Source organism: Vombatus ursinus, unplaced genomic scaffold, assembly GCF_900497805.2.
Source record: "Vombatus ursinus unplaced genomic scaffold, bare-nosed wombat genome assembly UNPS02001419.1, whole genome shotgun sequence".
Taxonomy (NCBI): domain Eukaryota; kingdom Metazoa; phylum Chordata; class Mammalia; order Diprotodontia; family Vombatidae; genus Vombatus; species Vombatus ursinus.
The window spans coordinates 21,525,681-21,540,446 of record NW_020941197.1 but is presented as its reverse complement, the minus strand read 5'-3'; the positions used below and the strand labels follow the sequence as shown (position 1 = coordinate 21,540,446).

General features: G+C 37.3%; 1 protein-coding gene across 6 annotated transcripts in view; it reads right to left on the bottom strand.

Annotated features, from left to right (window-relative positions):
• Nucleotides 1-14,766, bottom strand: part of PHLDB2 (pleckstrin homology like domain family B member 2) — a 149,669-nt gene that overhangs the window by 73,820 nt on the left and 61,083 nt on the right. For all 6 annotated transcript variants that reach the window (XM_027867949.1, XM_027867979.1, XM_027867988.1 and 3 more), the window contains exon 5: nucleotides 13,232-13,369. In XM_027867949.1, the coding sequence (XP_027723750.1) occupies nucleotides 13,232-13,369 (138 nt within the window). The remainder of the gene's footprint in view (nucleotides 1-13,231; nucleotides 13,370-14,766) is intronic.

Genomic DNA, 14,766 nt, shown 5'->3' with positions numbered 1-14,766 from the left:
GAGGTAAAACAGAGTAACATTTGAGATTTATGGGCTTTGATTATTTTTTTAAAATAACATAAAATACTAAAATTAGATTTAAAACAATGAAAACAATTAAATAAACACATCTATTCTAACTCTCTTTGAAGGAAAAAGCATTTGGGCAAAGGTCATTTCCCTGGATATGAATACTATTTCCATTACTTTACTTTCCAACCTTTTTCTCCTTAAAAAAAATAATTATCTTTATACACATTGAAAAGATCATTATCGTATACAAAATATAACCAAAAAAAAATCACTATATGAAATCATAAATCTACTATGTACAGTTTAGGGTTTTTGTATAGAGTATATAATAAATTACACAAGTTACTTTTAAAGCTGTCCTTCTTGTCTGCGTAACTTTCTTTTAAATGCTTCAATGCCCTCCTTTTCTTTTTATTTTCTTTTTTTTGGGAGGAGGACAATACTTTTGCTAACCCCTTCTACCCACACATTTCTCTCTCCCCATCCCCATAAAGAAAAAAAAAAGCCCAGAGAAACAGAATCCTTCTAACAAATATGCACAGTCAAATAAAAACAAACCCATGTCCAAAAATGTATGTCTCACTGTATAAAGCATTAGACAGCTGGCTTCATTATCCTCTGGAGTCATGGTTTGTCATTGCATTGATCAAAGTTCCTAAGTATTTCAAGTTGTTTGTTTTGATGTTGTAGTTTCTATGGTACAAAGTGTTCCTGGGTTCTGCTCATTTCACTCTGAATCAGTTCTTATAAGTCTTCCCAGGTTTCTCTGTAACTGCCTCTTTCATCATGTCTCATGGCATACATTCTTATACCATTATTTGTTCATCCATTCTCCAATTGATGGGTATCTCCTTTGTTTCCAGTTCTTTGCAACAACAACAAGAAAGCTGTCATAATTTTTTTTTTACATATGGGTCCATTTTATTTCTTCTTTTTCAAATCTCTTTGGAGTTTAAGTCTAATAGTAATCAAAGTGGGTCAAAGGACTTTTGGAGCTATAGTTCCAAATTGCGTCTCAGAATAGCAGAAGTCAGTTAAAAAAGAAAGGAGAAATAAAGTCCAATGGCACCAAAACTCAATAGGAAGAAACCAAAACTCAATAGTAAGAAGGAACCTCTATCTTTGAGAATTTTGCAGAAAATAATATATTTCTAATTCAATTAGATCAGAGGCTCTTAATTTAAGATCTATGAATTTTAAAAAAATGTTCATAAATATTTCAACATTTTAATAATAGGTTTTCTTTGTAATCTCATATGTTTTATTTTATACATTTAAAAAGCATTATTTGGAGAATGGGTCTGTAGACCTCACAAGACTGCCAAAAGGGTCCATGACTCAAAAAAATATTAAATAAATATTTGTTAACTTCCTCAAGTGGGGAGCACTGTGCTAGGTGCCATAGTAAATACAAAATTCAGAGTAGGTGTGGATAGTCCTTTTATGATGGAACTGGAAATATGGGAGAAGTAGAAAAAGGATGGTAAAGATATTTATTGAAAATACATAAAAAAAATAAAAACAAAAAAAAATACATAGCCCCATGTACTCCACTGTGGTAAATTTATGGACAAGCATGGGCAAGAGTTGCATAGGATGAATAGGCATGGATGGGTTTCAATCTGCATCATTGGAGGGAATGCCCACAATGGAGAGTTCACAGATCCATTTGGGACCAGTCACTACCCCATGAAGCTTATATATGGATAGGATGTTAGGACACATACATAATATTAATACACAATGATACCATCATTCTAAGCCTGAAGAGTACACTATCTGAAAGGCCTTACATTGTTATTCATCAGCACATTAAAGCCCAGATATACATTCAAAATTGTACTTATAAGATTCTAAGCCCCTTGAGGGCAGGACTCTGTCTAATCTATCTTTGTTACTCCCTTAGTAGCCAGACATCATATTTTGTTGTCTTTGCCTTAATCCACTGGAGAAGGAAATGGCAAACCATTCCAGTATCTTGGCCAAGAAAGCCCCAAATGGAGTCACAAAGAGTCAGACATAGCTGAATAACAAAAATAACAATAGGCTAAAAGGCAGTATAATGAAGTGGATGGAGAGTTAGGAACCAGGAAGACCTGTGTTCAGAACTTACTCCACATACATACTGGCTGTGTGACTCTTTGGGTAAGCCACTTAAATGCTCAGTGCTCTAGGACAGTGGTGTCCAAGGCAAGGATAGAATGAGGTGAAGTCTCATTTTTTTTTTTCCATGGGAACATTTCACTAGTACTCATTTTCTGTTTCTAATCCATTTTGAATGTATATTTGGGCTTTAATGTGCTGGTGAATAACAATGTAAGGCTTTGGCATACACTATCCTCTGGGCCTGGAATACTCTCCTTCCTCGTCTTCACTTCTTGGAACCTCTCCCTCCCTTTAGGGCTCAGCTCATGTACTACAACTTTTTCTCATAACCTCAGAAGTTAATAGTCCCTTCACTTCATATTGTTGTTGTTGTCGTTGTGCTAGATGGCACAGTGGGTAGAACACTAGGCTTAGAATCATGACAACTTGGCTTCTTGAGTTCAAATCTAGGCTCAGATATTTACTAGCAGTGTGACCCTGGACAAATCACTTAACCTATTTTGTCCCAGTTTCTGTAAAAATTTTGTCCCAGTTCCTCTGTAAAATGATCTGGAGAAAGAAGTGGCAAACCACTCCAGAATCTTTGCCATGAAAAGCTTAAATAGGGCCACAAAGAGTTAAACATGATTGAACAACAAGACTTTTTTTTGGGGGGGGTGAGGAAATCAGGATTAAGTGACTTGCCCAGGGTCACACAGCTATCATGTGTATGAGGCCACATTTGAACTCAGGTCCTCCTGACTCCAGGGCTGGTGCTCTATTTACTGCGCCACCTAGCTGCCCAACAAGGCCTTTGTTAACTTTTGATTATGTGTTCAAGGAAAGAGGAAAAAAAATGGATAAAATAAAACAACAGAGAACCAGAAATCTTCTTTTGACTTGGGCTCTGTAACAGAGTTCTTTCATCATACTTGGTGGTAAATACTTTTAGTGAGCATGCTTTAACCTTTGTTGGACAGTAGTGATCAGAGGGCTGCCAAACAAGGTTATCCTAGTTGCTTTATCTTATTTTCATGAGGAAATCCTCTAAATAGCATTTTGCTCTGCACAATAAATTTTTTTTATGGTCCACAAACAATAGGCCCAACAGGATTTTGTATTCTTTATAACCTTCAGTCAATTGTGTGATTGTATAGAGCTGGTCTATTGTGGAATCTTGCTTGAAAAACCCAGCCTTTTTCTGTTCAGTAACTTCATTATGGATGACCCAATGCATGGTGTATTTAGAATAGTCTCCTAAATTTTTTTTTTTTGGTGAGGCAATTGGGGTTAAGTGACTTGCCCAGGGTCACACAGCTAGTAAGTGTCAGGGGTCTGAGTCCAGATTTGAACTCAGGTCCTCCTGACTCCAAGGTTGGAGCCCTATCTACTGCGCCACATAGCTGCCCCAACTCTCCTAAAATTTTTACATAGCTGGAAAAGAACATATAGGTTGTAGGCATATAGATTCTTGATAGATTAATGAGCTCTTTCAGATGCCTGAGGCAGGATTCAAACTCAGGTCTTCCTGACTCCAAGTTCAGGAATTTATCCTCTATACCACCTCGTTTCCTCAAAGAAACACATGAGCAAAAAAAAAAAAAAGAAGATGGCTAGGTCACATATAGATAGAGGAAGGAATAGAGATGGCCAGTGCATGCATTCTTCTGGTATCCTTGTAAAGGCAAGAGAAAAGTGCATGTTGGCTGGGGCCTCTGTGGTGAATTTCTGGAAGGACTAAGGCTAAGAGCTGCAGAGGACGTATGAGTTTCAAAGAATTATGATGTATATTGTTGGAAAGAGTGTCTACATTGATGTAATTACAGATCCATTGGATCATACTTGAGGATTTTATCAAAATGCTATCTCTGTAAGGTTTCAGAATATTGTAAAAACAAAAAGAAGACAGGGACATACCCTCCAGTTTATCAGATTACAATGTGGATGAGCGACAGAGAGGAGGCCCCTCTGACTCTGGTCCTTCTCCTCTCTCTGGAGAGACCTCCCTACTTCATATCACCAAGCCTGATCTTTAACATTCAAATAGCTTCTAACACCGCCAGAAACTTCCCTGAACACCTGGGAGAAAGCTGGCAATGTGCCCTGTATCCAAACATGCAAAGCCTCAGCCCTACTCTCCATCATTCCTTATACTTCCTCACTTGAATGAACTAGTACTTCTTGCTTGTATACAATGTAAACACAACATTTCCTTGTGTATTAATTCAATATTGGTTTCTTAATCTAGGCTTCCTTAATATGTCTGCCCATGACAATGAGTTCTGTCTTAGAATGTAAACTTAAGGGTAGGCTCATAGGGTGTAAGCCACTGTCTATGCTTGGGCCTGGCCCCATATATAAACAGTATCTTAATTTATTTGATGACACTCCAAGGTAAGCACTAGAAAACCTTAAATAACACAAGATCTACAAAACATTAAAATCTGGCTTCCCAAGCCAATTATGGGAAATTATGCCCAAAACTTTCTTCTGTCATGAAAAGGGAATAAGTTAAATAGCCACAAAAAACAGGTCACTTTCCTACTAGGCGTGGAATCACTGTGCTTCACAGGTACCTGCCTTTGTAAAATCTGGGGTCAGCATAAAGGATGTCTTATCAGTGTTCAAGTTCAACTAACCAGGAGTATCTTTTTTTTTCTTTTTTTTTTGGTGAGACAATTGGGGTTAAGTGACTTGCCTAGGGTCACACAACTAGTAAGTGTTAAGTGTCTGAGGCTGGATTTGAACTCAGGTCCTCCTGACTCCAAGGCCAATGTTCTATTCACTGCCCCACCTAGCTGCCCCAATATCTATTTTTTTTTTGGTGAGGCAATGGGGGTTAAGTGACTTGACCAGGGTTACAGAGCCACTAAATGTCAAGTGTCTGAGGCTGAATTTGAACTCAGGTCCTCTTGACTCCAGGGCTGGTGCTCTATCCACTGTACCACCTAGCTGCCCCCTAACCAGGAGTATCTTGAAAGCTTTTGGTAAGCTTGGACCACAAATTACATAGACAAAAGCTAGAGGTAGAGGCAGCTGGATGGTATGGTACAATGGCATCAAACTCAAATCTAAATGTGGCCACTATTCTGTGCATAAGGATCCCTGTGGCCTGCATATTAAATTTAAAATATAATATTAATGATGTTTGATTACATTTTTATTTATTTTGTTAAATATTCTTTAACTGCATTTTAATCTGGTTTTGCAAGACTGAGGAGTCTTATGGGCTGCTTGTGAACCCGGGCTGTATGTCTGACACACATAGAACTAAAGACTTGGAGTCGGGGGACCTGAGTTCAAATTTTGTCTCAGAAACTTACTAGTTGTATGATCCTGGGCAATTCATTTCACATCTGCTAACCTCAAGTTTCTTCATCTATAAAATGAGAATGATAACAATAGCACCTACATTAGGAGTTGTTGTGAGGATTGAAGGAAATAACATATGTAAAGCACTCTGCAAACTTAAAACTCTCTGTAAAGGCCAGCTATTATTGTAACAGGCATGTGGAAAGGGAAACATGATCTAAAGAGCAAAAACAGCCCAAATCTTTCAGATTTACACATCGTTCTACTCTTTTGTAATTGTTATTTAGTCACCTCCAGTTCTTCATGAACCCGTTTGGGGTTTTCTTGGCTGAGATCCTGGAGTGGTTTGCCATTTTCTTCAACATCTCATCTTATAGGTGAGGAAATGGAGGAAAACAGGGTTAAGTAACTTGCACAGGGTCACACAGTTAGTAAGTGTCTGAAGCTGGATTTGAACTCAGGAAGATGAGTGATTCCTGTCTCTAGACCTGGCACTCTATCTACTGTACCACCTAGCTGCCCCCTGATAGTTTATTCTAATATTATAATAAAAAAGGCAAGTCAGCACATACATCCCACAGTGGGGCAGATAACTACAGCTGTACTAAAAAAAAACAAAAAAAACAAAAAACTTTTCTACATATAGTTAGTTACCTGTCTGAAATTTGGCTAAATGCTTCCACTATTAAGAAAGACTTACCCGGAAGCATAACCAAAAAAAAAAAAAAAAAAAGTGGGGGAAGCAGCTAGGTGGTGCAGTGGATAGAGCTCCGGCCTTGGAGTCAGGAGGATCTAAGTTCAAATCTGGCCTCAGACACTTAACACTTACTAGCTGTGTGACCCTGGGCAAGTCACTTAACCCCATTGTCTAACCAAAAAAAAAAAAAAAAAACCAGATGAAATTCTAAATAACAAGCCCAGAAACATCCTTTAATTTATTCGGGGTTATACAGACAGAACTCTGTGCCACTCAGGTTATACAGAGGTGGTGAACCTGCAGCCTCGAGGCCACATGTGACCTTCTAGGTCCTCAAGTGCAGCCCTTTGACTGAATCCAAACTTCACAGAACAAATCCCCTTAATAAAAGTATTTGTTTGGTAAAACTTGGACTCAATCAAAAGGTTGCACCTGAGGACCTAGAAGGTCACATGTGGCCTAGAGGTTGTAGGTTCCCCACTCCTGGTAGGAAATATTTCATACAGTGGAAAGTAAGATAACGGATGTGTACCTAAAAATGAAGTAACATCATTAGCCTATCTGCAACAGACCTAGAATCTTTTTTACATGCTAGATGTTGGGTAGAAAGGCCATGTGCAAGACAGTACTTTTATTCTCCTTTATTGTGTATCTCACTCCCAAGAGAAGTTTTTTCAAACTTCCTCTTTTCTCCTCAAGTTTCTGATAACTCTTCCTCAACCTAATGTGTCAGTTGAGCATCATACCTCTTACTTGGCTCAGAAAATTGAGGACATTTGCCCTCCGCTCCTATTTCTTGCTTTATCTTCATCATAAAATACTTTGATAGGACCTCCCATTCTCTCTTCTTCTTGGCCCCCACTCTTCAGTTTCTGATAATGAAATGGACCTTTCCCTTGCCAATGCCAAAATTTCTAAATGTGCACTTGATCCCATCCCCTTTCATCTCCAGCAGATAGGCCCCTCAATCATACAATCTCTCTTTAATCTTCAAGCTCTCCCTAGCTATTAGGTTCCTTCTTTATTGCCATCAAGTTTCCTAAACCTTAAAATGCCTTTATTAGACCCTATCATCCTTTCAGAAAAACTGTGTTCCTATATTTCTCTTCTTTTTCTCAGGCAAGTTCCTAGAAAAAGCCATAGACACTCATGGCCTATACTTACTTTCCTCTCATTTCTCTACTCTGAAATTTAGCTTCCAAACTCCCCATTCAAATGTAACCTCTCTCTTCAAAGTTACCAATGAATTGGCAACTCTATCAGTCGCCAAATCTGAATGTATTCTCTTGATTCTTATGTATTTTTTTCTCCTTCAACTTCTTTGGTATTTTTTAAAATGAATTTATTGTAATCCCTTCTTAAGGGCTTAACATATATGCCTAGTTTTGAAAGCTGCTTAAGCTTTTGTTATCAGGCAGAGGAACACTATAGAAATGCTTATACTGACTAACCCAAAGACATCAGGTTACCCATGAGTTTATCTCATGAGAATCATACATTCATTAGAAGTCACTCTGAAGTGGGGCAGCTAGGTGGCACAATGGATAGAGTTCCAGCCTTGGAGTCAGGAGGACCTGAGTTCAAATTTGACCTCAGACACTTGCCGTTTACTATGTGGCCTTGGGTAAGACACTTAACCCTGATTGCCTCACCAAAAAAAAAAAAAAGTCACTCTAAGTAACCCAGACTCTAGAAGACTTCCTGATTTCTTGTTTATGTGTTTTTTTCTTAAGATAAAAAAGCTAAGCTGGCTGATTTAAATACCTGTATATTCTCATCCTACAAAACCCTCAGTTTTTGTTTTTGTTTTGTTTTGTTTTGCCTTCACAGCATCTTAAAACATCTTAGGGAAGATGTGGAAAGAAGACCTATAAGCCTTACTGGCTTCTTCAAGATGTGATACTTTCCATGGCCACATATTTCCTGGTCAGATTTTTTTTAAAAAAGATTCAGATGGTATGAACTGATAATTATTGTTGTTCGGTCATTTCCAGTCATTTCTGACTCTGTGACCTTCTTTGGGATTTTCTTGGCAAAGATGCTGGAGGCGTTTTTCATTTTCTTCTCTAGCTCATTTTACAGATGAGGAAATTGAGGCAATCAGGGTTAAGTGATTTGCTCAGGGTCATACAGCTGAGGTTGGATTTGAACTCAGGAAAATGAATCTTCCTGACTTCAGGCCTGTCAGTCTATCCACTGTGCCACCCAGCTGGTCCGGACTAATAATAGCTGCATTTAATTTAGTCTTAGCCAACAAGTACTGCATTTTCAGCAGATTGCTACTTTCTCTACCCTCTTTACATCACAGTCAATTTTCTTAGCATAAGATTAAGGAAAGCCCTATAGTTTTCCTTTTCTTTTTTCTCCACAACACAATGCTTGGCACATAGTAGGTAATTATTAAGTTTGTTTGCTGATTGAGTGATTGGCAGGGAAGTTGGATATCTCATTCTCAAGCATGCCTCAGTATCCCAACAGTTGTAAATGCTAATCCTGTACCTCCTAAGTTTCTAGAAAAACCTTGGCTTCTAGCCTAAAGGGATTGATGAAACCAACAATGCAACTCTGCAAAATTTCAAACAACCCACATATCTGTTCCTATTTAGTGAGTCAAGAAGCATTTATTAAGTGCTTATTATGTGCCAGGCACCAAATTAAGTGCTAGAGATACAAAGAAAGGCAAAGCAAAACCAAAAACCATCAAGCAAAACCAAAACCAAAAACCCAACCACCACCAAAAACCCAGACCCTGCTCTCAAGGAGCTTACACCCTAATGGGAGAGACCACATGTAAATTTGCAAATACACAAGGTGTATGAGTAATTCACTAGTGGCTAGAGGGACTAAGGAAAGAAATCTTGCAGAAGGCTAGATTTGAACTAAGTTCAAACCTATGAACCTATGTTCTTCAAACTCCCACAGAGCTCTTACAATATCTGAACTAGGGATGTAGAGACCAGAAGGGGAGGGAGTCATTACAATAGATTTTCTTTGGGAAATAAGCTTTGTCATTGGCTTAATTTGCTCCATTTCCTGAAAGAAATTATTTGTTAGTAGATAAGCCTTTCAGGGATTGTATCTGGAGGAATGTGACAAATCTCTTAGCATCTGTGGCTGGAGAGATGCATTTTTCTTGGAAGAGACTCAAAGGGACTTAGCCCCAGGAAAGTCTGGCAAAGTCACAAGACAGGTAAACAGAAAAAAGTCACATATCATAATATTGCGGGGTTTCAAGTTCTGGGTTTCTAGGACTCGGCAACTGGATTCTCTAAAGGCAGAGGAGTCCTCTAGTCTTAGTAGTTCTAAATCTAAGCCTCTCTTTTGTTCCTTTCATGAGTCTCCATCTCTTGCTCAAAATTACCTTTCAAATAACAATACACAAGAAGGAAGGAAAAGGGAGGCTAATTGAGGCAAGCAACTCAAAGGAAAAATAACCAAGAATTCCAAAAAATGAAGAACAAACCTATGAAATACTTCCAGCAACTATGAAGAAAAAAAAATAAGGAACCATGGCATCAGAGAATTGGAACATCCTATTACATATAGATGATGATGCTTACCATGTCAGACATTTCATCATGCTATTTAACTAAGTTGCATCTGTGACTAATTAGCACAGGATTTCTAAGATTGAATTAGGATACTTTTGTAAATCATAAATATATCCTTGCATTTACAAAGTTCTATGAATGCCTTTGCCAGTTTTTGACCAGCAGAGGAGAGTGAAAAGAAGGATGAAAGTTGGTGTGTATGTATGTTTGTATCTATATATCTTTATGGCTATATAGACTTTTTATGTATGTTTCTTATATATATATACATAGAATACATATCACACAGCATTCGTATGTAATAACTTGCATACATATAGGATTATAAAGAATTGGAAGAGGCTTTAGAATATAAAGAAAGGCATTCACAGGGGATGGTGGGAGTTGGGTCTGCCATTAATGGGCTAAGGGGCTTAATGTCTTTCATTTACATAACATTGTATGATTTTTTTGGTAATGCAGTAGATAGAACACCAGGCCTGGAGTCAGGAAGACTCATCTTCCTGAGTTCAAATCTGGCCTCAGGCACTTACTGTGAGATCTTGAGCAAGTCACTTAACCCTGTTTGCTTCAGTTTCCTCATCTGTAAAATGAGCTGGAGAAGGAAATGGCAAACAGCTCTCTTTGCCAAGAAAACCCCAAATGGGGTCACAAAGAATTCGACACGACAAAAAATGGCTCACCAACATGATTTACAAAACATGCACTATCTTATTTAATCCTCACAACAATTAACTTGGGCAAATCATTCAACTTTTTCATGCTTTAGCTGCCCTATTTTTAAGATGAATATGTAATCTCTAATATCTCTTCCAGAGCTCCAATACTATACAATTTTATACATAGTGCATAGATGTTATAACATATTTGCTTATTGTATACTATATGTGATATATGAATATAGATGCATGTACTATACAGCTATATATGCACAAGCTTGTTTGTAAATATTTATACATATACACATATGTACATACATACCTGCCCAGTCCATATTTGATTCAATAACAAGAAATGACATTTACACAGCTTTGCAAAGGATTTTAAATCCTTTTTTTTTTAACATTTGATCTGGTGAAGTAGTACAAGCATCATTATTCCCATTTTACAAATAAGGAAACTGAGTCCCAGAGAGGTTAGATGACTGGCCAATAGTCACTAGGTAAGTAGCAGAACTGGAATTGAAACCAAATCTCTCCTGACTCCAACTCCTATACTCAAAAATATGGCCTCTCTAAAATAAGTGGCATTTATTTAGGGCTTTAAGGCTTAGAAATTTTATTAAATGACATTATGTAATTTGATAATAATAATTTATAAAATGCCTTCTCTAAGCAAAGTATTGTGCTAGGGGAATGGGGATACAAGGATGCAGGACCCTTACAATGTAGAGAATCTAATGAGGGCAAACAGGTAATCAAATAAGTGTGACACAAGGGGAGAAGAGTGAGGTAAGTATAAAGGAGAAGAAGTGCTCAAATTCTTTGAGAAAACTGAAGCAGAGGGCACATTTACCTGGCATGTGGAGAGGGGTGAGTGGTGCAGGGGTCAGCTGGGGGACTTCATGGAAGAGGCCAAAGGAACATAGATTTAGAGTGGAAGGGATCTCTGAGATCATTTGGTCCAACTGCTTATTTTTTCAGATAAGAACCTTGAAGTCCAGAGAAGTTAAGAGACCTGTCCAAGGGGATACAGGTGATAATATCCATTGAGTTGAACCTTGAAAAGAGAAAGATTTCAGCAGAGACAGAGAAAGGAGGAATAGAGGGGTTGTCTGAGTAAATAAATATAGGTGGGAGAGGGATAAACAAGATTGGCCAACTGAGAGAGGTCCAGTTTTACTGGAATAGAAGAGTATATGACAGGTAACAATGTGAAATAAGGTAGACTGGAGCCAACTTGTGGGAAGTTTAAATTATCTTCATGGCAAAAGGGAGTCAATGGAAGTTTTTCAAGCAGGAAAGTGATAGCCATATCTCTTCATTAGGGAGATTATTTTGGCAGCTATGTGAAGGTTGGATTAGAGAGGGAAGAGACTACTTAGTGGGCAGGAGGTGATGAAGGTCTAATTTAGAGTGGTGGCAGTGTGAGTGGAGAGAAGGGGACAAATATGAGAGGACTTGTGGAGACAGAAGAGATAACCTTGACAACTGGTTGGATGTGAGAGATTAAGGAAAGGGAGGAGTCATAGTTTCAAGCCTGGGTAACTCAAAGGATAGTAATGCTATAGAATGAAATTAAAATGTTCTAGATAAGTTTTAATAGAATATTTTTATCTTATGTAATTATACATTTTAAATAATTATAATTAAAAATAATTGTGATTAAAATATATAAGTATAAAATTCAAATTGTATATATTATATACAATATATATTAAATATATTATAAAATAGATAATTATAAAATGTAGTATTTGATAATTATTTGTAATACAATATAGTTATATATTTTATGTGAACATATGTATTTTATAATTTTTTAAAAATAGGAACACGACTGGGTCTTATGGTAGTGATAAATTTGGTTTGTGGAAATTGAGTTTAATATGTCACTAAGATGTCTTAGCAGGTGGAGATAGCTACATAAACATCCACCCATCTGCATGTGCATGCACATACACCCACATATTAGACATTCCTTTATTTTCTCTCCTCCAATCAAATATTAGTACGTATACAGTTTGATTATGTGGGGGCAGTAGAAAGGGGGAAAGTGAATGTGTAAAAGAGAAAGAAGCCTTCTTCCTTTCTTTGCCTCATTTTTCTCTTCTAATGGCTCTAAAGGTGAACAGGACAAAGTAGGACAAATAAAGGACCTGGATAATCTGCAACCCCTGAATCATTACAAGGTGGTGGCTGTGTTGTGCTCCCTCCAGTTTGGGACCTACACTGCTTATGAGCAACATTTTTCAGTAAAATCTCCAACCAGTGCTTCAAGGGTACCTCTCACCTATTGCCATGCCACTCGTTGGATTTTCACATTCTCCCCTTAATATTGGGGGAGGGTGCCCAGGAACGACTTAGGCATGTTTGCCAAGATCAACACACCTGCAGTTAATGCCACTGTACTAAAACAAACACCCATCTTAAAAAAAACAAACTGAAAAATGAGACCCACAGTTGTGTAAGTTCAAATCCTAAAAGTGAAATACCAGCAACAGGGAATTACACCAAACAACACGTCTACTATTTGGATTCCAAAGAAATAGAAAAAGTTAATAATTCTAAAGGACCAACAGACTCTTATGAGAATCAGCTAGGAAGCCACCTGTGCCTTTGCCCTTGGATAGATGGATTACTCCTCCTAGTTGCACCATCACCTCGTCATTTGAACCAAACCATCCCATATTATCCCTTTGGTCTACAGTACTGCCTTTCTAAGGATGTGGCCAATGATACCAAAATAATGGAAGTCAAGAGGTAATGCATCCATTGTTAACATTTTAGTGAATGGGAAACTATTCAAAATGTCAAGTTTAATAAAATACATAGAGATATATCCATAAGAAAAAAAAATGCAGTCGATCAGTATTAGAATCATTTAAAGTGCCTTTGGTTTTCTGTGTTTTTACCTTGGTCTTTTCCCCAACAATGTTCTTTTCAAGCTCTGCTATCTTCCTATTTAGATGGTCCAATATCTCCTTTTCTTTCATAAGTTCAGCTGATTCTGCTTTCTGTTCACCATCCAGAAGGGCACATTCCATATCTCCCTGAGAACACAAAACATTTTTCAGAGTTGCTCTTTCAAAGATCATAGACCTAAAGTTGGCAAGAACCTCAAAGGTATCTAGTTCAACCCCCTTATTTTACAGGATAAGAAAACTGAGATCCAGGAAAGTGATCACTTGCCCAAGGACGTATCAGTGGTAAACATAGGATATGAACCCAGGACCTCAACTCCAGGGTCAATGTGTTTTTATCTGACCATTGTAGGGGCATTTACAACACCAAACCAATAAGAAAATTTTGATTGAAGCAGCTTACTGTCTCATCTATGTGGTCAGCTATGTGGAAGTCTTGAGACCTGAACATAGTTTCATTAAGAAAGCTATTTTTCCTCTTCCTTTAATCTTATTTTATACTTCTTCTGCCTACTCTTTGGAACAGTGAGTCTTTTTATTTCAGGACCCTATGACACTCTTTAAAATTATGGAGGACCCCAAAGAGCTTTTGTTTACGTGAGTTATATCTATCAATATTTACTGTATTAGAAATCAAAATGGCAAAATTTTAGAATACTTATTAATTCATTTAAAATAACAATAATAAATCTATTACCCATTAACATAAACATTTTTTAAACAAAAAATAACTTTGTTTTCCAAAATAAAAAACAAATTAGTGAGAAGTGATTTGTTTGACATATTTTTGTAAATCTCTTTAATATCTGGTTTAACAGAAGACAGCTGGATTCTCATATCTGCTTTTGCATTCAATCCTTTGTGATAGGTTGTTTTGACTGAAGTCTATCAGGAAAATTTAGCTTTACACAGTTATGTAATTGTAAAAAAGAAGAATATTTTAATAGTAAAAATAACATCTTACAATTATTATGAAAATAGTTTTGACCTTGTGGATCCCCTGAAAGGGTCTTAGGGATACCCACGGGTCCAATGACCACACTTGGGAACAGCGACTATAGAGGACACTCATAGGATATTATATCAATTTCTTGTATCTAGGCTAAGCACCAGCTAATTTGGGAACAGATGCATACATCTTGGCTCTCTTCACTAAAGTCAAAGTGAAAATTGCACACAGCCTGGAGAGAAAGCATGGGATTCCAAGCAATGGCAAATGTAGGAAAGCTTCTAGGGTTTGCCAACAAAGATGGTATGAGTAAAAGACAAGTAAGCACCTTCCTTACTCCCTTAGATATTATAGGTATCACTTATTAATCAAAAACAAAATGAAAATGAGCTAATGGACTCTGTAGGGTAAATCATATCCTATACAAAAGCAAGTTAATGGATAAAACTTATTTAAAAAATAAAAGCTTGGCATCTTTGCCTCAGTTTGATTCACTAAGAGATATTTGCATTCTTGTTCTGTACATAGTAGAGGCTCAATAAATGTGTATTAATGATGGTTTGTGCTGGTGTCTTCA